At 40.5% G+C, this 26,911-nt stretch overlaps 1 protein-coding gene across 1 annotated transcript; it reads right to left on the bottom strand.

Annotated features, from left to right (window-relative positions):
- Nucleotides 1-179: 179 nt before the first annotated feature.
- enpp1 (ectonucleotide pyrophosphatase/phosphodiesterase 1) lies at nt 180-25,603 on the bottom strand. The gene is made up of 23 exons (XM_086167257.1): nt 25,353-25,603; nt 21,657-21,729; nt 19,637-19,700; nt 16,933-17,030; nt 16,773-16,852; nt 15,830-15,949; nt 14,941-15,050; nt 14,769-14,834; nt 14,619-14,691; nt 10,885-10,993; nt 10,302-10,433; nt 10,186-10,217; nt 9,979-10,106; nt 8,831-8,900; nt 8,044-8,131; nt 6,938-7,122; nt 6,038-6,074; nt 5,405-5,565; nt 4,469-4,604; nt 3,940-4,014; nt 2,423-2,555; nt 1,613-1,757; nt 180-1,492 (listed from the first exon to the last, which is right to left on the bottom strand). Exons 1-23 carry the CDS (start codon nt 25,485-25,487, stop codon nt 1,340-1,342), a joined length of 2,403 nt encoding a protein of 800 aa, XP_086023383.1. The 5' UTR covers nt 25,488-25,603; the 3' UTR covers nt 180-1,339.
- Between the last annotated feature and the right edge of the window lie 1,308 nt (nt 25,604-26,911).

Genomic DNA, 26,911 nt, shown 5'->3' on the forward strand with positions numbered 1-26,911 from the left:
TCTTTGGAAAGATCTTTGAGAAGATGTGATAAACCACAAGGCCATTCAGTAGCAAGAAGGTTACGCACAACATGAAATTCAAATTGACAGCCAAGTGACACTCATCCCCATTTCACTGACGTACTTTAAACCTGACAACTGGAGTTTTCGTAGGACGATGCAAAAAGTTTTCAATTTGATTTACTTTCCATGTTTATTTACAAAGAAAATGAAAATATAAGCATACCCCAGCTTAACACATGAGAACCAGGTCACATAATGTATAAAAAGCTCTTACCTCCAGGCTCACAGCGGCAGCATAGTGGTCAACCTGAGGATGTGGCTGGGTTTATATAGAATGGGAAACACGCTGAAGTCAGTTTCCTATTTCTGTTGCACTCTTACATCGTGCTACAACCCTGAAGTAAGATGTCGTCATGTGTGCCTTCACTACACTGCACTGTGCAGAGGCTGCCGCTGCGCTGCCTTGTTCTGGGCTAGGAACAAAGATCACAATCACGAGCTCAGTAGAGAAGAGTTTTTGATATAAACCATTCCTTCATCCATCCGCAGTTGTTTAGGTTTTTCTAAGAAAATAGAAATGGCTTTCAAAATGGGTGAGGGTCTCTATTTTTCTCTCAAAATTCTCAGACAAACACAGTGATGACAAAAGATGATGTCAGTCCCAAATAGATTCACATGCATGCGCATGCATGCGCGCACATCCACACACACGCACACACACACACACACGCCCGCACACACACACACACAAACGTACACAGACACCTTCATACATTCAAAGATCTCAAGCCTTACTCAAAAATGTAATAATCTAATTTCAAAACGTACAAATTATAAAAAAAAAAAAACAACATTCATGTTGAAAATGCAAAAATAAAAAAATGCACAACGCCAACATTTCGTAAAAAAGGGAAGATAATTTCATCCTGAAGAGTAAAACTTCATTGTGTTCATTTCGTTTTCATTCCACCCGCAGCTGCTAACACCCCAGATGTGTGGCAAATTTTCAACAGTAAAAGTACACTCATGAAGTCCGAATGGGTGTCTTGATTCAGACATACTCCTGACTTGAGTTCTGTCACGTCTCAGCATATAAAACAGTATATTTAGTTCCGAGGACAAAAATAGCTAAAAAAATGCTGTTCCCATACATTTGTTTTATAAATCTTTGTCAACCCCTTCCCCCTTATGGCTTATGACAGTGGATGATGAATCAAATATGAGATGAATAAAAGGCACCAGGCAAACCCATGGAGAGCAGGAGGACAGGACTGATAGTGCAGATCAACGTGGCTTCATTAACAGATTAAATATTTAGTCGACAGTGTCTCCACGTTTAACCGCTATGTAAAAAAGTTTTGAGCTGTAGCGTCTCTTCCACTGATATCCTGTCGTGGTAGAAGCTGAGCCCGGTCAGGAGCTCGATGTCTCGGACCCGAGCTGAGTGAAATTGGAGCCAGTCCTCCACCCAGGTCAGGTCCGTGCCGTCCTAAAGAAGAAACAACAGAGGCGCTTGTTTTGAAATCTATCAGCAAGTGTTCTTTACAGATGATTTACAAGACAGGGTGGGGGAGAGTAGGGGTGACGGGGAGTTGGAGATGTGACTCACGCTGCAGCTCTCTGTGTGGTCAGGTCTGTGTGGCAGAATGAAGGAGCTGGCCTGCAGAGGACCCTCGCAACTACTGGTGGGGAAAGCTGGGTTTTTACAGCTGGTCAGGATCACAAAGAAATGTGTTGGGATGGGAGCCTCGTTTCTGAGAAATAACAAAGAAATATCAATACATGAAAACTGTTATTTTCTTTTTATATGTGTATGCAATTGAACTATTGATCAGAGAGCCAAGTTACAACCCTCACTGCTTTTGCCCCCCACCAAGTATCTCGACTATAATTTTGACTGTGAACCACATTTTGTCTGGCTATTAATTTTGTGGAAAAGCACAGATCTGCCTTGAAGTCAAAGTTAAAGACAGCTGTGTTTTATAGCTGCCACTTTCACAGGAGATTGCAGGGTTAACACAGGTATAATGGATAACATTTTGGATGGGCGTGTTTCATTAAAGCCCAATATACACTTTGCAATTTTGGGCTGTCCCATAAGGCAGATGACTAAACATCTGAATGTGGCACAAAAATGATCCCATATCACTTTGTGTGAGAGTCTCAAAGGTAGCGGTTGACTAACAGAGACAGCCTCCATCCTAAATCTAACTGTCACAAATTTACCAATCTCTCTTCCTTCCGTTTCTCTTTTTCAGTTTATTGACCTGGCCTTTATCATTGCATCCATGTTTTAAGAGCCTCATTTGAAATTATGAATTGAAATATAATTCTTGCTGCTGATCAGAACTTTGATGGCATATTTATTATCATGGGGTAAAGCTGCTGTTTGGAGCCGAGCCCCGAGGGAATGACTCACGCCGTGGCTGCCTTGAGAGAATCTGCTCTCCCATTGTAATCTTCATCAAATATAGGCCCGCTCATGATGTTGACTCCGTTCAGATGCAGCATGAATTTGGGAAGCAGGACGTGATGGAAATGGGTCCAAACATCTGTTGTGAGTGAAAATACATACACATCTTTTTCAATATCCAATGCAGAACAACTGAAGTGGTCAGTCTAAAGATATATTATCAAGTTAAATCTAGAGAATATAGGAGGGCTGAGAGTGGCTTGCCTTGTGCGTGGCCCTCTAAGTGTCAGAAAACATTTTGCAAATCTCAACAGTTGCATAATATTACAGGTAAATAATAAGTTTTCAGGTAATTTCTTTAACTTCTCCATCTACGTACTCTGTCTCTGTATCTCCATGGCAATGGCCGTGTCTGTCATCAGAGACATTTGAGAGGGACTGAACGGAGATTGGAGTCAGCGGGCTCACACATGCACGTACAGGGAGACACCTAATGTACACACCCCCACCACAACACCTAATGCGACGCCTTCTTGCCTCCCGCCCCCTCTCCTTCCCCTCCTTGCAGAGCAGCATACAGAGGCCAGTGCCTCCCAAACAACCTCCTACACGTGGAGGTCTCAAGTACTGTTGTAATATCTTATCTGTAATGTCTTAAGTTGCAATGTGCTGAGGTGTTCTTTTTCTAATCCCAAACTGTGCCCCCCTACAGGAGCCTAGTTTGGGAGTAGCTTTTTCCCCTTTACCCTTGTTCTCCTTTCTTTCCTCTAAGACGGCGCTGGAAGATGGCAGCCTGTTGCAGCAGCTCAACTGCTACTGTATCACATGAGTTTCCCCCTTGCGGATCAATAAAGTATTCATTCATTCATTCATTCATTCTGCAGTGCAAGGTTATTAAACTCCACCTGATGCCCTTTTACCATCATCATAAGTGGCAGGTTTATGCAGCATAGAGATTAGCCACCAGGAGGCAGCATTTTTTCATTTATTCATATTTAGGCCTCTTCCAACATACACAAGTACTGGATATGGTGGGGGAAAATAATTGGATCTCATACTAGTGAGAGAATTTCCATTCAGGGTGGCATCAGGAATCCACCCAGAGCAATGTAGTCAAACACCAACAGGTTCTCGACATATTAACTGCAATCCAGAATTTTAAAATAAAGCATGAGCTTTTTTCAGCATAATTATCGGATTACAATGTAGTGATTCATCTGGGCCACCCATGCTTCATTCTGTCATTTCACAATCTTTCTTTGTAATTTCAATTCTGGATCAGATATTTATCTTCCTTGAATTCAAATAATAACACAACTTTGTGAACTCAACTTGAGGCGATTAAACACATAAATATAGAAATAAGGGATTAAACCACGCCAGTCATACAGGACACATATTTAAGCAATTGTAAATAGAGAGGGCTGAGTTTAACCTGTTCTCACTGATTCATCTTTGATATGAATCCAACCACAAAGTGTTGGAAATGTGAAGCCTGTTAAATCCTTGTGAGAAGAACTCACCCTTGAAAGCAGGGTACATGGGTACCATGTTGCTTGTGAGTAGAGAGTCTGTTTCAGGCCCATCGACAGCCAGGTCTGTGAGGGGAAAAAATGAATAGCAGAGGAAAAGACATTTAGGGAGGTAGATTCTAAACCTACATGTGTGTAACAAGAGGAAGGAAAACAGATTCAAGGGAAGAAGTGAATATTTGATGTACTGTAAGTAGATCAATGCCTGCAAACAAGTTAAGTATGCTGGGTGACCCCAAGTTTCTTTCGGGCAATTTCTTTGAAGCTTCACCTTCACAGTTTTGTAGAAAAACTACATCTGAAACCAGAATGTCATTTTAAATAGAATAGGGGTGGTCTGGTGTGTGTGTATGTGTGTGTGGGGGGGGTGTCTTTACAGTCACTGCACTATGTGTTTTTACATAAGAATGTGGCTCTCGAACACGTCAACTTGGATTCAACACCCGGCTGCAGACGAAGAGCTGTGACGGATGGGCATCCACGAAAACACACGAACACACACACACAAAAACACACTTACTGGAGGGATGGAGCAGGCCGTAGTCCAAACTGGGGTCGTCTCTATAGCGGCGGCAAAGCTGGCTGCTAGCAGGTGGTATGCGAACATCAGCACGAACACAGGCCTCCAAATCTGAACTCACAGGTCGTATACCATCCTGGGAGGGAGAGGCAGTCAGTGCAGGATCATGTTGGGACTCAAGGCCGGCACTCTGGGTGTTGTGTAAGGTCACTTGGCTTTGTTTTGCTTTGCCTATGTGTATGGGTCAGTGGGCCCACTTCACTGTTTCTGTTTGCAGTCGCCCCAAAAATAATAAGCTCCTCTCCCGCAATTGTCAAAGAAAAATAGCAGACTTGGGGAATGTGGTACAAATATAAATCATATTGATATAACAATAAATATACTGCTAATAAATAAACATTTGGAATCATTGCATTTTATACATCTGTTATTTTTAATCGGGCCCCAAAGGCGTCCTGAAAAGACCTATGAAATAAAAGTATTTCATATAAGACATAAGGTCTGCTTAGAAGCTGGAGCCGTCTCTGTATTAACCCCTTGACGAAATAAAAGATTGTAACTGTGTCTGGGGAAATCACAGTGAATAGAAGGGGAGCTAGACTCAAATATAACTGTGGTTAGCAGATTTATCTGCTTGCCAGGCTATTTAAATGACTTAACTGAGGACAAAGATACATAATTATGACAGAGCAACACAATTTTGCAAACTCTCTTGGGTGTATTTCTCTGCCGGAGTTTATAATTTTTTCTGAAGTTAAAACAGATAATGAGAAAGACTGAGCACATAAGATGAGTAACAGCTACTTAGAGAACGGATTCAAACTCTAAAAACCTCCCTCCTAATCCAGCCAAACCCTAACCACAGAAGATCTAAAGCTGGGATAACTCCACAGAGCAGGCTATGTTTAGATATGAAAGGGAGTCATGAATGCTCACCAGAGTATGGATGGAGTACGAGACCCAGAGGGGCATCAGGCGGTCTTTGCTGTATCCATTCAGGTAGTCTGAGTGATGCAGTAGACAAAAGTTGGTTCCTGATTGGACGACTGCCGGGACTCCAAAAGGATGGTGACGGTAGCGTAAGGCGACTCGGTCATCTCAATAGAACAGATTCAGAATGAAAGTTACCCTTATAGCCAAAGTTTATTCAGACAGATTCTCAGATACATCATTAACATTAAACGACTGTGGACATGAAGACCAGAGATAACTGATGTTCCAAAAAACAGGTAAAAATATATGAGAATTAGAATAAAGATTGCCGTGAAGGGAAAAATAATGAATTGAAAACTGGCTGTGGGAATTTTTTCTCCCTTTTAGTCAAAAAGGGGGGCTGAGCTCAGTCACTATGGCAAAGTTATCCCATCACAATTGATAAACCAAGCGAATAATCTTTTCATCGATTTTTGCCTGTATGCAAGTGTCACTGGGATACAGAGTAAGACCAGCTGTTGCCAAGTTTGAAGCGCATTTTAAAATGAATTGAAAAAAAAAAAGTTGTTCCCTTGAATAGCATTCATTGTATTTTAATGTCCATTAATAAAACACAGAAAAAAAGGTGATACTCACTTGATTGTGTTATGATTGCTTTGTTCATATTTTCCACCTGAAAGTAAAGAAATCTTAGTCTTCTGATATTCATTCTGCTTACATTTGCATCTTTAGCTCATATCCATCAGCCACGGTATCCTTTATTTGGTATGTGGCTTGTCACAACACTAAACCTGATCAGGTTGTTTTGTGAAAAGCGGCCTGTTCGGAAATGATTCGTGTTAATAATTTCAGCTAGATATGTCAGAGTCTTGTTTACTGTCCAAGATAAACAGTGAAGTGTGAAGTGAATGTGTTTAAGGGTTTGGAGACCATCACTTGTCCAGCCGACAGGATGACACTGCAGGTCTGTGTTGAATTTCATGCAGTACCTCTGTTTGCGTACCCCTCTCTTCAAGAGCATTTTCCAATTAATCAAACCCTTTTCTTGAGCCAATCACGACCAGCTACCTCAACTAAGTTGAAACTGATACAAGGATTGCCCGGTGATTTTCCCTCTGAAAATACCCAAAGACAAACCTGGCTTTCATGCAGGCACTTTTGTATAAACAAAATAGCTCCCATGTCATGTCAAATTAAACAGCCTTAATGTTTTATTTACTTTAAGGTGGCCAAAAATACACACTCTTAAAGCTTTTGCTGTGAAAAAGAAAAGTTTGCTGGACTTTGTATTTTATTAATATCGAAATTTTGTTTGCATCCTCGGCTCTCTGACACTCAAAATTGGTTGTTGTGTCTAATTGGTAATGAATTGTATGTTTCCTTTACCCTGATTAGTTTTAGGTCCCTTGACAGTGGATTGAGGTTTTAAGTGAACTCAGAGGGGAAACTTCAGTCCTCCTCAATGATTTAGACAAGCACTTCAGTGCTCAACATCCACAGTAACTTTTGTCACCCGGGTAACACATTGGAACATACCATTTCCTTTGTTTGTGATGCACAGGTGCAATCTAGGTTGTCAGTAGGGACGGGATCACTAGCTTCGCAAGGGGTTTCGAGTGAAAGCTGCGCTGGATGAACAGGGAGATAGACTGGATGCTTCAGGAGGTGGTTCAGGCTGCCGTGAGTCCCATTGTTGGGAGCAGGAGTGATATTGACAAGATCTTGGGAAAGACAGACGTGCATGTCAGAAATGGTTTCTCAGGTTTCTGACATGTTTCAGGACATTGAATTACATCACTAATAAAATCATTTTGCTCCCAGAGACCAGCCACCAACAGACTCAATTCCCTGTAAAGGATTTCTTTGTGAAAAATGTGAAGTGCAGTGAAACTATAGATACACCCTCATATACTTCACACACAACTAACAGCAACAGGGTGATGAAAAAGCAGCAGGACACAATATGAAGTTGGAAAGTTCAATACATTATTGTGAGCTTTTCATAAAAGTAATAATTAGTCTCCTAGCCTAAAGTTGGCCAGCTATGTTTATATATAATGACATGGAGGACCATGGAGGCCTACAATATTTCCATGATAAACATCTCATGTCTTGTGGACTCTGGGAAGTAGTTTGCAAGTTGAAAGACATTTCCACATTCAATTACCTGTTTCCTTAATGTGGCTTACTTGAATTCAGACCAAGCACTTTGACTGGCCAGACTTTTCAGGGCATTCTATTCCCTGCAGCCATATGGTGTTGGGACTACCAGTGGGCCAATCCAGAGGGGGTGCTCGTCCAGATGCCTTGGTTTCTGGCCTTGCCAAGGGGGCCCATTGTTTCAGGCTTACACCCTACACTTTGACATTTTCTATTCCTGTGCATTCTAATGGGACATATGCTTTATTTGTCACGATATGCTAAGATTTTTATTTTTGCTTCAGTTTCTACATAGGCAGTTTGATGGTGTAAATTTGGCAGATATTGCATTAAAGGGAGTCTTTGGAACAGGGGCTGTGCATGTTTGTTTGGCTTTCGGAGCCTGCGAGTGTTCACACAGGCTCAAATACTAAAAGAGAAATCATCGCTTCTGTCCAATAACACTGGTGGGGGAAGGTGTGTGTATTGATAAAGTTACCTACCGCAGATGAGGTTATATAGTTCAATATTTTCGAAAGGAGGCACAACAGTTTTGCTCTTGAACCCTGGACCGTAGCCAATGAAGATTGCCTGGCAAAAAAGCGGATTGGCATTGACAATCATCACCATGCTGAAAAGTCATTGTCAAAATTTCTTGAAGACAGTTCAAAGATATTTCACAACTAATATAAAATACCAAGCGGTCTAATCTCATTTGATGAGTTGGTCTGTAAATAGGAGGTGGACTAACTGTACACGAAGTAAGTTATTTGATGTAACACAGACATCCCGGTTCCAGGAAAGACACGGAGTGGGATATGGATATATTTACTGTCTATTTTAGTCTTGGTCTCTCTTTTTCTCTGCCGCCTGTAGGAAGGCTTAAAGCCATTTGCAATGTTTTTCTTGACTCATTCCTTTTTTTAGAGGTCAGCAATGTTGTAAAGTAATAATTATGCTAAAATTCCAGCACAAACCACATCCGCAAGCCTACACGTCATATAGTAATGACTAACATGAGGAAAATAATGTGAAGGAACAAGGTAAATACTAGTCAGCGAGAGTAATGGCTGGTGAGTACCTTCTTAAGATTAAAAGAAAGCAAAAAGGGTTGAATGATAAGAACATTGCTATTACGTTTGCTATGTTTTTCTTCAGGTTGATAACCAAACTTTTAATAAATAATACAGGATGATATTAAAAAACAATCATTAACTCATATAAATTTGTGAGCGCTAACTCAGCACCACACACGCACACACACACACACACACACACACCTCCTCTGACCTGCATGTTGGGAAAGACGTTATCGGAGCCGTGGAATCCACCAGTGCAGTATTTGATTTCGTTGCGGCTACTGTGGATGATAAACATTACAAGTACTTGTAACAAAGCGCTAATTAAGTGTTATATTTATATTAATAACAGAGGACCTCACTCTTGAGATGAGGTCAGTAAATATAGTACATGAGGATTTCACTTCTTCAGCTGGGAGCACTTTTCAGTACCAACATGGTTGCTGGCTGCTGAATGCAGAGTCGACAAGTCTTGTCACATTTCATTCATAAATAATGACTGTTGTCATCAGTTACCACAATCTTGATGTGTGTATATAGAGATTAGAGTGACTGTAAATGCTTCAACTCCTCCATGGCAATGTGGATGCTTGATGCTAATTCTGTAAAGAAAACCTAAAGCTGTACTCAAAGTGATTTGAATTTAAATTAATAAAAAACATCATGAAACATTGGAAAATCTCTATGAGTTACCACTACGTTGAAAGAGGAGGCAGGAGAAAGTTATTTTGCAATGTGGTAATTTCACAATTACCTTGAGCTTGCTCTACAGTTATAAAGTAAAAGGGACAGCTTTTTTTATGATACTGTGGGATGAAAGGAACAAAGTAATTGCGTAATTCAGTTTGCAGTAGAATGGGCGGTTTTAATGTGCCTGTTGTTGACGGCAAATCATAGATCTCAAACAACCTCCATGTGCCCTCTTCAGTGACCCTACATTTGTTAACAAGATTTGCCTTTTCATATGTACAATACAGTGTTCTTTCTTTGTGTTACTCATAAGACTTATTTTTCACTGTCATCTCTGCATTAGAATCAGAGGTGGAATTACTTTATTGAAAATTGCCTTCTGCTGCAGCAGCTCTGACTAAAAGTGCATGATAAAATCTAAGTTTAATCATTCATAAAATTCAATGCAATCACTTTCAAAATTCTTGTCGTCCAAGCAATGCACTTCAGAGGGGAACCAATGCTCCACTTGATAGACTTAACCTTGACAATTTATATTTTATTGTATTTCTTATTCTCCCTTCTTCCTACTATTATCTATTACTGTTATGTTTTTGCTTGAAACTCTGGCACAACAATTTCCTTCGGGATAAATAAAGTTGTTCTCATCTCTCATCTCATCTCACTCACCCTGCAGCCTGCCAGCCCTCCTTCATGTACAGTTGACCTCTCTCTATCCGATGGTTGTTTGCAAAATGAAAGCGCTTTGGGAGGTTCTCTTTGAGGTATGGCTTCATTGGCTGGTCCGGGATCTTGCACTTCATGACATGTTAAGAGTTAAAGTCAAAACAAAGCAGAGCGTGGAGAGATAATTTTACGTTTCAATACTTAGCATACCGAGATGTTCCTTATCAGGCCCTCGTAGTCAACTGGGGAAAGAGAATGATTGACAATTTGAGTGTTGGGACAAATAGAAATAGGGGAAAGGGAAAAGTCCAGGATTGGCCACATACAGGAAAAGTAACCCTCTGGAAGTCTGTTGGGCCGAATTCGAGCAGCAGCGCCCTGGACGATAGAGAAGTCATTCATCGCGCTCTGGTAGGATGACACAAAAGCTGCCTTTTCACAAGATCCGTCCTCCATGCCTAGAAACAATTGAAACACAAATTTTTTAATATCAGAAACTGTATGAGTATTCTATTCCTTTTTATTCTTTTTTGTTTTTTTCAAATCAGAAATGGGCCAAAAGTAAATAATGAGGCAGATGTTGGATAATTTGTATGCATTGTATAGTTTGTTTTAGAAAAAAATATTGATTCATGTGTTAGTATTGTATGAAAAGTGAATTTTGGAGAATAATTTGAAAATTAACTGCGAGTGTTTAAAACTGAATATCATCTCATGCAATTCCTTTCTAAAAATAGAGGATAGATGGACAGATCAACTCCCTTATAATTCTTAGATACTTTTGTTTATTGTATGATTCTACATGCTTCATATGAAAGATTGCCTTATTCTGACCTGTATTTGAGGTCTTTATTGTTTTGAGCTATGCTATATTCTTTTGCATCCTGTGACGTAATTTATGTGTCTCACCATGGTCCGATATGATTAAAAGGTTCACACATTTGTGAAGGTTCTTCTGTTTCAGGCCGTCCATTAACAATCCCAAAATATGGTCCACCTTCCTCAAGGCCTCGGCAACCTGGAAATAAACAAATAAGTCACAATGTTCATCTAGCAGAAATGTTATGCTCTTTTAAATACTGATAGTGAATAATGATAATATTAATAATGCAATAAAATTACAATACTGTAACCAATTCATTCAAACGGAATACTTTACATGTCGATGTGAGTTGTAACCATCAGAATGAAAGATGAATTTATCATTTTTAAATTGTGTCATTTTTAAAAAAGTCATCAAAGTTAGCCAGGCATCTCAAAAATAACAAATTGCATGTATTTTTTGTTTCCCGTCTACAATTAAATTCAGCATTCCTGGGTTTGGTTTACAGACCGAATATTCAACCACCCATTCATCCATCCATCATCTGCCACTCATCCTGCACTCAGGCTCACATCATATCAAATGTATAGATAACCCCAATCCTCCTATCCCACTCAACCATAACACTGCCATAAACCAAGAACTGAAGGAACCGCTGAACAAGAGGAAGAGGGCCTTCAGGTCTGAGGACATGCAGAAACGTCCACATGAGGAAATTTGAGGCCAAGCTCCAGCAGAACAACATGAAGGATGTGTGGATGGGAATGAGGAACATCACTGGGTTTAAGGGGAGAGACTGACAGCCAGTGGGGGGCCTGGAGAGAGCTGATGAGCTCAGTCAGTTCTTAAATAGATTCAAGGCTCCGTCTGTAATCCCCCCAACACATCCAGACCCTCACACACCCACATTAACCATTCAACACCTCCCCCCTCACTCTTCTGTACAGCTCCTCTCTCTTTCCTCACTCTTCAACACCTATTCCCTCCTCCCATCTGCTGAGAACACCTTTATCCCTACCCACAACCCCTGCCAATCCACTAAGGTTATCGCCCCCCACCCCCCTGTGGCTGTGGCCACAGACCACGTCAGGAGACAGCAGGAGAGACTCCACCAGTGTAAGGCTGCAGGTCCTGATGGGGTCTTCCCCAAGATTTTGAAGACTTGTGCCAACTAACTACACCTCTACAACATGAGCCTGAGCCAGGAGAAAGTGCTGGTAATGTGGACAACATCCTGTCTGGTTCCCATGCCCAAGAAGTCATCGCCATCAGACCTCAAAGACTATCGACCAGTTGCCCTCATATCTCAAGTGAAGAAGGTTCTGGAGAGACTGGTCTTAGCCCACCTGGGGCCACAGGGGAATTCGGAGCTGGACCCTCTGCAGTTTGCCTATCAGCCCCACTTGAAGAAGACACCCGCTGCAACGAACTCATCTGCACCTGAATGGCAGAGGACCTGCTGTGAGAATCACATTCTCTGAATTCTCCAGTGCTTTCAACACCATTCAGCCACTGCAGTTAGGTAAGAAGTGGCTCGGTGATCTCCTGGATTACTCACTACCTAACGGGCAGGCCACAGTTTGTCCGTCTGGGCAGTGTTCTGTCTGATGCGGTGGTTAGTGATACCGGAGCTCCTCGGGGGACTGTGCCATCTCCTTTTCTCTTCATGTCGTACATCACCGACTTGCAGTACAATGCAGTCATGCCAGTTACAGAAATTCTCGAATGCCTCGGCTGTTGTGGGGTGTATAGGAGGGGGAGGAAAGAGATATGTAGACTGGACTAAACGGAAACACTCGAGGCTAAATGCCAGCAAGACCAGGGTGATGGTGATCGACTTCAAGACGAAGATAGACACGCCAGCACAACCTCTACAGATCAGGGGTGAGGTGGTGGAGATGGTTGAGAACTATAGATTCCTGGGTGTCATGATAGACAACGGACTGGACTGAAGATCCAACAGAGTCTGTGTACAAGAGAGGAATGCGCAGGCTTCCTCAGGAAGCTAAGATCCTTTGCAGCAAGATGTTGGAGATCCTTTATCAGTCTCGTCTCCAGCGTCATCTTTTTTGCAGCTGTTAGTTGGGGGAGCAGCATCAGAGCCAGAGATTCCCACAGACTAGACAGAGTCATTAGCTGGCTCTGTGATTGGTCTCAGGATGGAGAACTTTGAGATTGTGGTAGAAAAGAGGACGCTTAAGATACTGTCATCCATCATGGACAACCCGGACCGCCCCCTGCACCTCACACTGGATAGACAGCAGAGCAGCTTCTCCAGCAGACTGTTACAGCTCCACTGTTGAACGGAAAGATACAGGAATTCTTACATAAATCATGCTATATCTCTATAAAATAACTCACTCTAATCAGTTACTGTGCTACTTCACATTGCTACTTGCTTGTTATTTATTCCAGTATATTGGGAAATATGGACTTTATTTTTAATATAGATTATACTTTATACTTTTACACTTCAGAGTTTATTTATTTTATATATTTTTTGAACTTGGATTTAAGCTTGCTTGTCACTGAATAGTCCTCGTATGTCTTGCTGCTGCTGCTAAACAATTTCCAAGTGTGGGATCATTAAAGTACATCTCATCCCATGATTTTTTTTTTCAACTTTATTGTACTTTATTAATCCCTTGTGGGACATTCCTCTCTGCCTTTAACCCCTCATGGATGAACCATGAGCAGCTGGCAGCCATCTAGCGGCGCCAGGGGAGCAGTTAGGGGTTCCGCGTCTCGACACACTAGGAGGAGCTGGGAATCGAACTAAGAATGTTCAGTTACAAAGGATGATCGCTCTAACCCGTGAACCACGCCACCCCCTAAGAGAAAATAGCCAAATATGAGTGAAACCTTCTTCCACCTGTAATCAAATAGATGACTCAAACACACCTTCTTTTTCTTAACAGGATGATTTAACCCTCCTCGTACATTGCAGATGAGATTGACACATTTTAATCCTAACCCACTCTAAACCGGTTAGATTTGTTTCTCAGGAAGAGCAGTCATGTTCCTGGTTCACTTTGACTCAGCTTATGTTTAATTGTGCAAAAATGTCAGAAAACAAAAAAAAAATGTTTATATCTTATTATTAATTCCATTGCTAAACTATTCAACCAATATTCAATGCAATGTTGGTCTTTACCTCTTACAGATCATGGTCCAATGAAAAAAAAAAAAATCAGACAACTGTATTTTCAGTATTTTCTGATACACATGTTTTGCTTGGAGGAATATGAATACCAGTTCTTGTTAGATTAAAAATAAGAGACATCTGACTCATAACTGATATCAAAGTGAGCTTCATTTTCAGACACATTCTTCTCTCCATATAAAAAAAAGGGGTTCCATACCCTCAAAGCAGTCACCTATTTACTTGAACAACTCATTTTGTAAAGCTTTTTTGTAAAGCTCTGCAGAGAATTTTGCAGAGAATCTTACAATTTGTGTCCCTCTCCTGCTGAGAATCCAGTCAACATGGATGGAGTTTCCCCTCGGAAACAGAGGGGTTCCAGTGCCGAGTCATTACAGCATCCGTATTCTTGCACTTTACGGATGAGGTCAAAAAATAGGAAGAGGTTGTGTTTGTGTGAGTGTGTGTGTGGGAGTGGGATGGGGGGCTCAGTTGCCAAGAAACAAATAGTTTTGACTGTTTTGACCGTTTTTGGTTTCCACTTAAACTGCAGAGTCAAACTGCCCTGATCATAGAGAAATGTGTGGTGGAATGGGAGTGTTTGGGAGTGGAGGCGGGGGCTGCGCACAAATATTTGTGAAATTAACCTTTTTCGTTATTGTTCAGTAAATGACTTACCTGGGGGCTCGCTGTCCCAAATGAATGGCCTGCTGAGTCAGGTTCTTCCAGGTACAAAGTGTAAATGTCAGGCCTGTGATCACAGATTCAGCATGTTGTTCAGGTACTCTTGACATGCTTGAGGGGACATGAAGACAAGGGGTGCAATACCTTTCTCCCTCGGGTAAACTGAGCCAGTCCAATAATGTTGAGACTCGAGACTCAAATGTGATACTCCTGTTCACAAACAGACATTATTCAATGCTGGCCAATAACCATGCTTTCACAAGCGGTGTCAGAGATAGATGAATGAGTTCAAAAGCCCTTTACATGTTGCTTTTACCTGTCATATTTCTTGTAGAGGTCTGGCAAGGTGCCATTAATGGCTACATCAGTGCCAGGCCAAAAGTAGGTCCCAGTTTTCAACTTCTGACGCATGGCGGTGATCCATACCTGACAAGTGGCCAGATGGGCATCCGTTACTGAACGTTTATGATTAATTCGGTAAAGAGACAACGCATTTGTCTTACAGCAGAAGTTTTTAGTCATTATGGATTGCAATTGTTAGTCTTCAAGCTCCCAGACAGTGGACTGATGCATATTTTTCAACTAATTAAATTCCTGCCTTACTGAATGGCAAGCTGATGTGTTTTATTCATGAAGCGGGATGATGAACACATCGTTTAAGTTGCACTCAGATTAACTGTTTGAAAGTCAATGTGAAGGAATGCATTCCAGTGGAATAAATGACTACAAACAAGAGATTGTTAATCTTGTTCCCCCACTTGCGGGATATCATATATTTTCAGGACAAGCATGCTGTGACAAAGTCAAGGAATGAAATGTATGCAGCCACACATTTAAATAAATACCTAAATGTATAAACAAACTCTAGGAGCCTCCCAATCTGTCATTTGGTGTAAGTGGAGTCTATAATTAAATCAAGATGCAGAGTCTAAGAGAGCCGCTTCTCAATCTATGAAGAAAAGTAAAGAAGTGTCTGTCTTTTTTATAGATCGCTACAGAGTGTTTGAAGTACAGTTACTGTGCTGCAATTTAAATACATGTTTCTCCAAAGACAGTTTCTGTTTCACTCACTCAATCACTGAACAACTGGAGCTTGTCACAGCTTCCTTCACACTTTGCTCAACAAAAACCCAAAAGGGCTTCTGCACATTTTTAGAAGCTCAAATATTTACTTTACAGTTATTGTGCTTACACATTTCACTTACTGGCTCGCCTTGATACCATTTGGGGTTAAATTTCTCCTCAGACTTCAAGGTGAAGAACGCATTCAGGGTCACATCGTACATCTTGTTGTCCACGATCCCATGAGACTCAGGATAGAGACCCTAAGCCACAAGACAAACACACACGCGCACACACACACACACACACACACACATAAGTCTTGATATGCCCATTATTTGCAAAAAAAAAACAAAAAAAAAAACACACCAGAGTTTCAAAAAGAACAAGGATGAAAATAGAACAAAGAAATCTTTTCCAAGCATTTCCCCCAATCTTGTCATTAAAATATTTTCAGGGCAAAATCGTGCATGCATTTAAAAATGAGCATTGTCTTATCTCTGTAAGCAACCTGTGAGGTCACCTAAAAGTTTTGCTTTTAAACGGTTCTGACCTTAATGACCTGAACAGCATTTTTTTAATTATTAAGGTAATAATAATTAAGGTCACTTACAGAACATTTCATGCTAAAAGATAAACAGTCCTTTCATGTGAAGAAAAGCCTAGGTTATATGAGGGTAAAGTATTCATTGTTGTACAGTCAATAGTAGCGAGGTTAGAAACTGTTGGACAAAAACTACTTAACTCTTATTTGAAGCTATTCGAATGACCTCAGCAACCAGTGAAAATATTTTCTGTGCTTCCAGCCCCCTTATCCTGGGTACAGAGTTGCTATAACTTCTAATTTTATGATCACAACTGCATTATTGTATTGTCTTTCCATCTTTGGTGGATTGACTCTATACATCTAAAAATTTACTTTACTTTTGCTAAAGTAAGATTTTATATAAAATACTTGTATTGAGAATTTATACTGGTGCATTAGCGGAGTTAGAAAGGGGTACCTTTATGGGTTTGAAAAACAAACAGATTGATTATTTCTAATAAATCAACCAGGGCTACAGTGAAGTGTCCAGGCGTACTTACAGTCACAATGCTGTAATGGTTGGGAAAAGTCTTGGTTGGATAAACAGGCCTCATATACGGGGTTGTTGTCCCATCCTTCCCTGTATCAAAATAACATACAATCCCATCAGCATGTTTGGTAAACCACAAGGAACCGGGACACCCTTTGTTGGCAACTTACGCAACTTGTTGATGATAGGCACTTTGCTGCTGTGGTCTTTCAGATATTGTGCCCTGAAACCGTCTAAGGAAATCAGGATGAAAGGAGGTGCAGAAAACCTGAGCGGAGGAAACAGAGGAGTCAGGGTGATGGTTTAGCTGGACAGTGAGTTGGGCCTTTAAATAGGAATCAGAATAAATACTCAGCAGGGCTGGCACCAACTGCAAAGGAGTTCTGTTATACAGCATGTACAGGACTGTCTCAGAAAGTTTGAATATTGTGATAAAGTTCTTTATCTTCTCTACTGCAAATAAAAAAACAAATTTTACTTTTTCACAATATTCTAATAGTCTAAGATAGGATTTTTGAGTTTTCTTGAGATGCAAGCCATAATCAGCAATGTTAAAATAATAAAAGGCTTCCAATATTTCAGATGATTTGTAATGAATCCAGAATGTATGACAGTTTTGTTTTTGTAATTGCATAACAGAAGATTAGGAACTTTATCACAAAATTCCAATTTTCTGGGACAGTCCTGTATGTTTTGTAACAATACAAACAAGTTCTATGGCCAAGAAAAAAAGGGGGCACAAATTAACTTCTCAGTCTTGAAATTAAAAACCACAGGGGAAGCAAAAAGGTGCATCTTGCAGTGATTAATTAAGTGATTAAAGGAAAAACATCTCTTGTTCCAAGTAGATTACTTTTTTCCACAAATAGAGAGGGGAATTATAATTTTTTTTAGGAATTTTTAATTGATCAACATTTCTCAACATCAAAGACTCTTCAACGCACTAGATTTGTGAATCTGCTATTGAAACATTTTGATGATCTGAACACCATTCGGACCAATCCAAACAAGTAATTTTAAAATTGCATATGAACTGTTTCACGTTCAATAGCAATAAGGAGTTCATCACTATTTATTATCATATCATTCCTAAGAATTTCTATCATAACTTTGTCACATCCACATATTATTTTGACCAGATTGCTACGCGGTTGCTTCGGAGAATATGGAAAAAAAATCCCAAACAATGCCATTTCAGCATGTGAGCTACTTATAAGGGGGCTGGAAGCACAGAATGACCAAGTCAAAATGATCTACCCACAACAAAAATGCAAAACTTTGTACTTTGCATTGCATAACCGCATTAGCCAATATTGCACAACACAAAATAAATATCTACGGCGTATTTTTTTGTTATTACCCAAGTTCACTGTGATGACTGGCACTGAACTGAATCAGCCAAAGGATGCATTGTCTGGATAGTAGCTGCTTCCCGGAACATGCTTCAGTCGCGGCTTTCGCTTTTTAAGTATGTTGTGTGAAAAATGACTGCTGTCTGGACAACTGGGATTTTAGTTCCTTCACCTTTCTTTTTCTCCGCTCGCGTTTCGGCGTGATGTTCGTGTCGTATTTTCCATGAACAGTCCGAAAATGCCGCTCCCCATTACACTTCTTTGGTATTGCGATGTTGGACCGGCAGATAAGGCGAACGCACTTCGAAAATGTCATCGTAAAAAAAAAAAAAGTCCTCCTCCCATTCCTTATGAAAGTGATAATTTTTTTGTCTTATTACTCGGTCCAGCTCACCCATTTATTTGATACTCTTTCTTGAGTTTAAGAGAAAAAAACGAGGGCTAAAAATTTGGGGTAACTTTTTGCTGCACTTCGCGCCGTTGTTTGTGTACGTACGGTGACCTCAGTGTCAGAAAAAAAAATCAGATGTCATCTGATTGGCTGCCCTATACATCAATCAAGTGACGGGGATAGATGATAGGCTGACTTTTTTTTGATGTCAAGTGATCTAACAGCATTTGCGATCGACTGGTAGATCGCGATCGACGTATTGAGCACCCCTCGAGATTTTAGAGCATCACTCAAGTATTATTTTTGTATCAAAACCTGAACCTGAACATTTTAGTTACCCCCTAAAATTGCTTTTTGAGAATCTTGTTTTTAGGTCTTGGTGGTTTTACCGTAGTACCTATTTAATAAATGCGCGCTTTACCCTGACACGAGCTGGAATGGACGGAAGTGACGCATTTCCAGCGCTGTCAGACTGAATCACCAAGTGAGTTGCAAATCAGGGAAGACAAGTGTGAAGTTTTCAACCTATGATTTATCATTTAACAGTTACAAATGTAATAAAAAGCAACAAGTGTTTTTAAAGATAATTATTCTAAAGAAGCTCTCCTTTTTGTTTCTAAGGAACTGAATGATGAGACAAAATGTCACGCAAGCCAAAGATAATTTCCTCTGGAGTGGCTTTCCTTTTCCATTGCCTAATGGGGGTGTCTGGGTTTGTCCATTTCACAAGAAGGAGAAGGTACACACACAAGTGACTACAGACTTGCATGCACACACGCAACAGCACATCGCTGATTAGTCATTAGCTCAGTTTCCAATGAAAGGGGGATTTCTATTTCCTTTTTTTTGGTTTGTTTTTCCACACCATCATTAAAACAACAGCCATGATTTTTAGTTTTATACACTGGTATAAGAAAGCAGGCTTAATATCCCAAAAAGTGGCTGAAAAAGTCATTCTAAGTTCTGTCTGTTCACAACTAAGTGCTGCCTCCTTGGATCAACAGTTTCCTCTTCAGACATGTGAGGTTCCTGCAACTGCTTTTTTTTCCCCCAAATTTGAACATGGAGGTACTCTTTGTGAATTTTACATAAAGTAGCATAAAGCAGGATGGATAAAGTATTTAGTTTTACCCAGTTGGACACTGCGGCTCTTCAATTTCCTCGAAGGGCTCCTGCAGCCAGCGCTTGCCATCACCTGGAATACAGCAAAGTTATCAGTTTAAAAAAATAACAACACACACAAAAAATATACAGTATATATAGTCGTCAGAGCTACAGTGTTGCTTTCTTTATCCTGGAAGGAAGTTCCATCCTGTGGAATAAAGGAAATTAATTTCAAACCAATGTACATTACTGTGTCTCAAGTGTACAAATTCTGTATTCATGGCTGGCCAAAGGAAAGGCCAAGTGTTTTTAGATCTTCCTGATTGGCAGATTTGTTATGCTGCTTTTCGGACTAACAAGAGAACACAGCTGTGACCTCAATAATCAAGACAGCCCAGAAACATTGCAGCCTGTTTATTCCACCTTCACATATAATCCAGATGTGTTGTTGGGGAGCGTGTCTATTCAAACATCTTGAATCGTCATGGATACAAAAAAAGTGAGCCATTTTGTCAACTTTCCATAATATTATTGAAAAAACGTTTCCAGCTTGTTCACTTTACTTTTACAAAACATTATTTCATAAAAGTAATCAGCCACATCCCACAAAATCTGCAGGATAACATAAACCGTCATTAAGAGTAATTTTTGACATGACCGGATTGTGCATGGTCTACTTTCTGCTATTTTTTTTAAACAAAAGAAAATTCAATAACCGATTTTCAAAAACTAAATGGTAACATTCAAAATTAATTTATGCTACATTTTTATTATTCGGACGCTACAGAGGAAAGCATGCCTCAGAAGTCCCTTTTTATTGGAGATGGGGCCAGAAAAAGTTTACCATAAAATACATGGTACATCCAGTACAGTTCTTTTCTCCTCGTAGCTGCAAGATCATGTTGGAACAAACTGACGTGACAAAAAGGCATATGGTGCTTGTAACCACAATATTTAGGTAATGCCTATTTCACGTTTTAAACAACTGCAATCCCATAAGTAAACTACAGTCTGCTGCTAACTGGACATCTTGGCCTGCTGGTGAGGAAGCCCCTCCTCGCTGCTTCTCCTGGCCAGGAGTGTGGGTAGGACCGGACATGTAGATGCAATGTCTCAGAAGACAAGTTCTGTGGTTAGTAATCTACAGGGAAACCTACTTGGAGTATTTTGCAATTCTGAATACGAGACTTTACAAACATGCTCTTGCTCTTTGTATTTATTCCCTTTAATTTGCTTCCTGAGTACTTTCACAGAAACTGGTTTGATGAGGGATATACTTGTCCCAACAAAGCTAATGTGAATAACTCCTAAAACCTGGCAGAGTCAAATTTTATGCTGCAATAAGATGGAGAAAGCACCCCGCCCAGGCAGGGGACAGCTGCCCACAGTCACCACGGCTGTCCCTGAAATGGAAGAAGGGTATTTTGGTACGGCGGTTTGCAACAAAGAATATACTGATGCTGCTTCCCACGTTGGGGCAGCTGGAATCTATAGCTGTAGAAAACATTCCTGTCCTGTCTTGGCTGATCATTCCTGTCTTACAACAGAGTAAGAAAGTGTACATTGTGCTGCTTTTACACCAATGTACAGCCAATCATAACACTCGGTGTCATGCGTTCATGACAGGATGTTCATACCTGCTAGGTGGGGTGGTAGGTAAGTTTCCTCAAAGGTATAAAACAGTCTTTTTTGGCTTTCAGGATGCTGTCTTGTTTGTTCCTAGGGGCACTGCTGACCTGTCGTACATGTTTTTACCAGCCTTTCCATAATAAGCGTTCCAAAACGTCTGAGGTCTTTGTGTCTGTCTCAGTTGTTGCCGGTTACATTTTGAGTCAGATGGTGTGATGGGCAAATACCTTAGTTTCTATCATTATAAACAGGAACTAGTGTTTATAATTTCATGTGGATCACATCAGGTCAGCGCCTCAGACATGTTATCAAACAATAGCTTAGCATCCATGTGAATTTTCACACTCAGAATGCCTGCTCTTCTCTAAAGTAATAAAGGAATTAACATTCTAGAGGTATATTTGTCAGGGAAACCAACCTTTCACATCACCCTTATTTTTCAGAGACAGAGCCACAGCAATGATGACAATCAGTAAGCACAGAAGAAGGACCTGAAAGAAAGGACAAAAGACAGAAAACACAGAGATTGAATTCAGATTATTTTGTTTGAAGTGTTCTAAATATCAGAATCCATCAGATATATCACTCTTGGGGCAATACTTGTCTCACAAGTGAAAGTTTTGATCATTTTGTTTATTCATTCCGACAGAATGATGCTTGTAGCTGAAAAAATGAGGCAATGATAGAGATGTCTTGTATTTTTGAAAGCACTTTGGTTTTGAACCCCAGCAGGAATCGACAGCAAACAGTGTATATAACTTTAGTTAGATGGGATGGTGGGAGGTAAGAAGAATGAAGAACGACTGCATTTTCAGAGCATGTGTATTTGGAAACTTATCAGTGCTAATGTTAAATTAGAATAGAGGTGAAGACTGTGACCGTAGGCCAGAGTTAAAACATTTTGGCTACGTGGTCCAGATAGAGCAATGGCCCTAGTCATGGATTGATAATCTTAACCAAATTTTCAGTTCCATCGTAATGGAAGAAGTTACTTTTAAAGTTAAAAAAATCCAAACTGTAAGCCAATCAACTGTTGCATGTGCTAATTAGTCAAGATTTGTTCCTCGGTCAAGCCCAATTCCTGAATATTTCTATCTTATAATGTCATAGTACAAAATTTACTGAACGAACATGGACATCTACAAAGCATCACTCCCGTTCTGCAGGACACGCAACCTGCAAGAAGCCCCTCACCACTGCAACAAAGCAGTAATTTAAAAAGACTGTACTTCCTAGGGACAATCACTGACAACAAACTGACTGGAACACTAATGATGGATTGGCTTGAATTTCAAAATCTGGATACCTTTCAGGTTAAGATGCTGCAAAGAAACATCTTTTGAGAAGCTTAATCCTTAAGGTAATTTTTCCTGTCTCAGATACACATTTTGTCTTTTTTTTTTATAATGAAACAACCCTTTGGCCCTATGAAACAGCTGCAGGGCAGTATTTGGCAAAGTGTGTTTTGCTTGTGCCAGAGCTGAATATTCAATAATCAATCTTTTGATGAAGTTGTCATTTTATTATGTTGCATAGTAAAGCAAGGCTGTTATTTATCCCCTTGACCCAATACAGGAAGGTAAATAATTTCACCATCTTATCATCCGCGTTACACACCTACTCTGCGGAAGTCAGCTGGGGTTGGGGGACTAGAGAGGATCAAACTTAACCAAACTCATCCAGTCCCCCACCCACCCAACACCAGTTTTCGCAGGTCTAGAGTGCCATTACAGTAGGAATTCATGGTGTCTTTGTTAGTCGTGCTAGCTCAACACATTCTAGTTTACTGTTCTCAGACAGAAATCTAGGCTTTGACAGGAAATTGCTGTGTTCCGTCACTGGCACCTTATGATTTATAATGGAGAGGAATGGCTGATAGGTTCGGTGGAGTTTGATAAATACCGCAATTTGGACATCGCTCTGTCTCCCTGGGTTCGTGCCAAAGCCACATTACTAAATCTGGAGAGAAATGTTTCAAAAGAAATGCAAATTTGACATTTGAGAAAATCACAGTACATATCTGTTTGTATTTTGCATGGTATTACTGAGTTTTAAGTCACTTATTTGAAATATTTAATGGTTTAATGGTTCGACTGATGATGACTGACAGCTAAGTTTAAGCTCTTCCTACAACAGTGGTCCCCAACCCCCGGGCCGCGGAACGGTACCGGTCCGCGGATCAATTGGTATCGGGCCGTACAAGAAATAATCGATTATTTCTGTTGGATTTATTATCTGAGTCTGAACAATCTATATTTTGAAAAATCTTTTATTTTTTTGAAAAATGACCAGAATCTCTTGAGCGTCAAAAATGTAACCCTGGCAAAGCTGGCAAAACAAGTAAAAAAAACACATCAGATGGAATGTTTCTTTTTGAAGGGGAAAAGGTGGATCCACACAGTGGATTCACGTTTATTATTAAAGTTGCGATAAAAACAATCTACGTGTAACGCACATCTCCCCCCCTATTGTTTTGCTTTCGTTTTTTTAAACACAAATCTTTCACTTGGTTTGCACAATTGAGAACAACAGCTGCTCCAGCAAACCCGTTTACAAATAGGAGCCAATAAAAATAAATCTAATGTCGATTTTTTTTGTCAGACTTAAAAGGGGGGGAATAAAACACCTTTCAAAAGCTCCTCCATTTCATCATCAGAAAAGATTTTTATCATGGCACTATACTGACTTTGCGTTATTGTATAAAGCTGTGTTTTGCTCAGACAGAAAACAGGATTGTGGAAAACTTTCACCACAAGATGCCAGTTGTCAGGGCGATTCGCATGGGTATGACGTGGAATTCGTAGACAGGTACGAAAATATGCTGCGGCCGCACTGTCTGGGTACACGGACTTTATTTATTTCAGTTATAGGTGAATACAAAGAAAAGCCCTGGCTCCTTAGGAAAGCCTTAAGATGTGGTGGTTGTGGGCTGACAATGCAAACACCCTGTCTGGTGGAAACACATACGTCTGACATCCAAACACCCAACTATGAATATCTTGTGATGCATTCCTATCATCTTGTCGTGAGTGGGATATGATGAAACTCTCAAAATGTCTCAACACTGGAAAGTTTCACATCCGAGCGAATAACTGAAAATGCTTTCTTACATCAAACTGTATATCTGCATCAGCCTGCTTTTTGTAATTTGATGTAGTTACCATGCTCAGCTCTACAGTGTAGCAATGTTATAATGACAAACAGATGTTTGGTGGCCGATAAATATTGCGTGTCAGGAAGGAGCATATTGTAGTCTGGTCCTGGCCACATGTGTATCTAATCACTAGAAGGCAGAAAGCAGAGTTTTCCCCAGGTCTAAATGCTGTTTCCTGTGGATTTACTGAATTGGTATTCCTTTAGTAATTCAATTAAAAGGTACACTGTCAACTACAAATTGTAGAGATTTACAATTTTAGGTATCAAATCTTTATTTTGTTGTGTTACCATACCCACAGCTACCTTAATGGTGCCTTCAGGGAGAAAAAAAGAATTGACTTTCTCTTTTTTTTTCTCCATAAAAGGCATGAATATTTGAGGCTGGCAGCTCAAAGGCCAAAATGTAGCTTTAAGTTAAGTTGAACATCTGCCAAACTGTGCAAAAAAAGTATCCAAATTTCCTGTAAAGCAATCCCCTGATTTAAAAAGTTTCTCAATCAACCCAGACTTCACAATCAACGGCCTGTGCTTTACATAAATCGTCTCAATCTGAATTTAGAAATGTACCCCTAACTTTCCACAGGATGCAGAGTCCTACACATCCACCCTTCTGAGTCAGACAGTGCAACCTCAGCCGAAGTTTGACCCTTCAGTGTCACATGCAGGCCTCATGTAGGTAGACACTCCTGGCTTCTTTGCACTGGAGTGAAAACATTCACTTTCCATGTTCACACAGGCATCTGTGGGAATTTAAGCATTTCTCGACAGCTGCAAGTCCAGGACACTTCCAGAGTGACAGGAGTGGAAAGCAGACGAGTGACTGATGCCTGGACTTGAATTTCTGGACATTGAACAGCTTATAATATAGCGTGAAAGTAAATAAAACCACGTGGCTGATATAGATCGCGTTCCCTGAGTTCAATGAAGGGGCAAAGCTTCTCAGTTGAGACAAACATACCGCAATAATAACTTTAAATCGGTTGCTCCTCTTCCTCCCCCTCCCGGTGTCTCCCCCTTGGCTCTCCGGCTCCGCGGTCCCGAACACCGAGGCAGCCTGCGCCGCCGACCGCTCCTCTCCTTTGGTTACTTCCATGCCGCTGAGCACACACACACACACACAAAAAAGGAAAATGGAAAGTAAAACGGCTGGCCCAGAGTTTTCCAGGGCGAACAGCTAGAGGTCCTGCAGGGGAATAAATACTGAGCAGTGTGTGACCAGCCGCCGGCGCAAAGCACCGCCTCGTTTTTCTTCACGTCTCCAACTCTGTGATCAGAGCCGGAGGGTGATTGAGACTGACAGAGGGAGCGGATCTGGACGGCGAGGATGGAGGTCAGCGGGAATTCTTCTACTTTTAATCTAAACTACTATTTATGTCTAAGAATAATCACCCGTGTAAGTTATGTTGACATGGAAAAGGCGGCTGCGCGTAAATGAGTTCGAATGCCGCTTGCGAGAACTGCTCGATGGCGCCATCTTGTGGTCAAATTGAGGAACTGCAACAAACGTGGACATTTTTATTCGTGAATCTCACAATTGAGAGAACGTTAATCGGGCCTTCGTGCATGTGAGTCGAGCACTAACCGACCGCTGGGTGGCATGGAACGATATCAATTTTAATTTATTTAAATTTCCAGGGTGTACCCCGCCTCCTGGATGACAGCCGGGATAGCCCTGACTGCAGAATAAGCACTAGATAATAGATGGATGGATAATTTCATTTCATTTTCAGTTCTTGATCCCTGAGTCACCCCCCCAAAACACACATAGTTTGTACTGTGTGTCGACAGAACTTTGAAGAGTACAATTATCCCACAATGTCTCAATGTGATAGCATTACTCCAAAGCAAATACGTCTGACATCAAAGTTTCTTATTCCCTTTTAGGGTCTTTCATTGCAAATTCTTAGGGAATGTCTTGTAACTCTTTCTAATTTTAGTTGATTTCTGTTTCGCTTATGTATTCAATGGCTTGTCGACTGACTTTGAGAACAATTAAATTAAAGTAAAAGTAGGGCCTGGATGTTGACGATCAGGTCGTGTAAAATCATTTTTGACAGTTATTATTGTGACATATTATGTTCTTTACATCAGCAAGACAGCCATTGATTATTTTCCTTTTCATGCTTCTTTTTTCATGTTTTTAAGAGCTGTCAAACCACTAATGAGCTGCTCTTTTTAAAAGCTTTTTTTTTTGCTTATTTCATATTGCTGTGTTTTTATCTTCTTTAGGCAATATGGCGCCAGAGGTAGAGCATTTGTCTTTGGAACCCAACATTCACGGTTGAATTCCCGGCTCCTCCAAGTGAGTCGAAGTGTTGTTGAGCAAGACACTGAACCCCTAACTGCTCCTCTGGAGCTAGTCGACGGCAGCCTACTGCTCATGGTTCATCCATGATGGGTTAATTGCAGAGAATGAATTTCCCAATGGGGATTAATAAAGGATAAATTATCATTATTATTATTATTAAATTAAACTGTGAGTCATTGTGTGAAATACATCCAGAAGATGGCAATGTT

Source organism: Fistularia commersonii, chromosome 20 (assembly GCF_037954325.1).
Source record: "Fistularia commersonii isolate RoL2024-O1a breed Wild chromosome 20, RoL_Fcom_v1.0, whole genome shotgun sequence".
NCBI classification, from domain to species: Eukaryota; Metazoa; Chordata; class Actinopteri; order Syngnathiformes; family Fistulariidae; genus Fistularia; species Fistularia commersonii.

Excerpts from the sequence above, each read along its gene's own strand:
- enpp1 (XM_086167257.1), bottom strand. The coding sequence starts at position 25,487 with ATGGAAGTAACCAAAGGAGAGGAGCGGTCGGCGGCGCAGGCTGCCTCG. Across the intron at positions 15,950-16,772 it reads ACCATTACAGCATTGTGACT|GGTCTCTATCCTGAGTCTCA; the intron begins GTAAGTACGCCT and ends CTTGTGGCTTAG. Across the intron at positions 4,605-5,404 it reads CGTACTCCATCCATACTCTG|GATGGTATACGACCTGTGAG; the intron begins GTGAGCATTCAT and ends TCTCCCTCCCAG.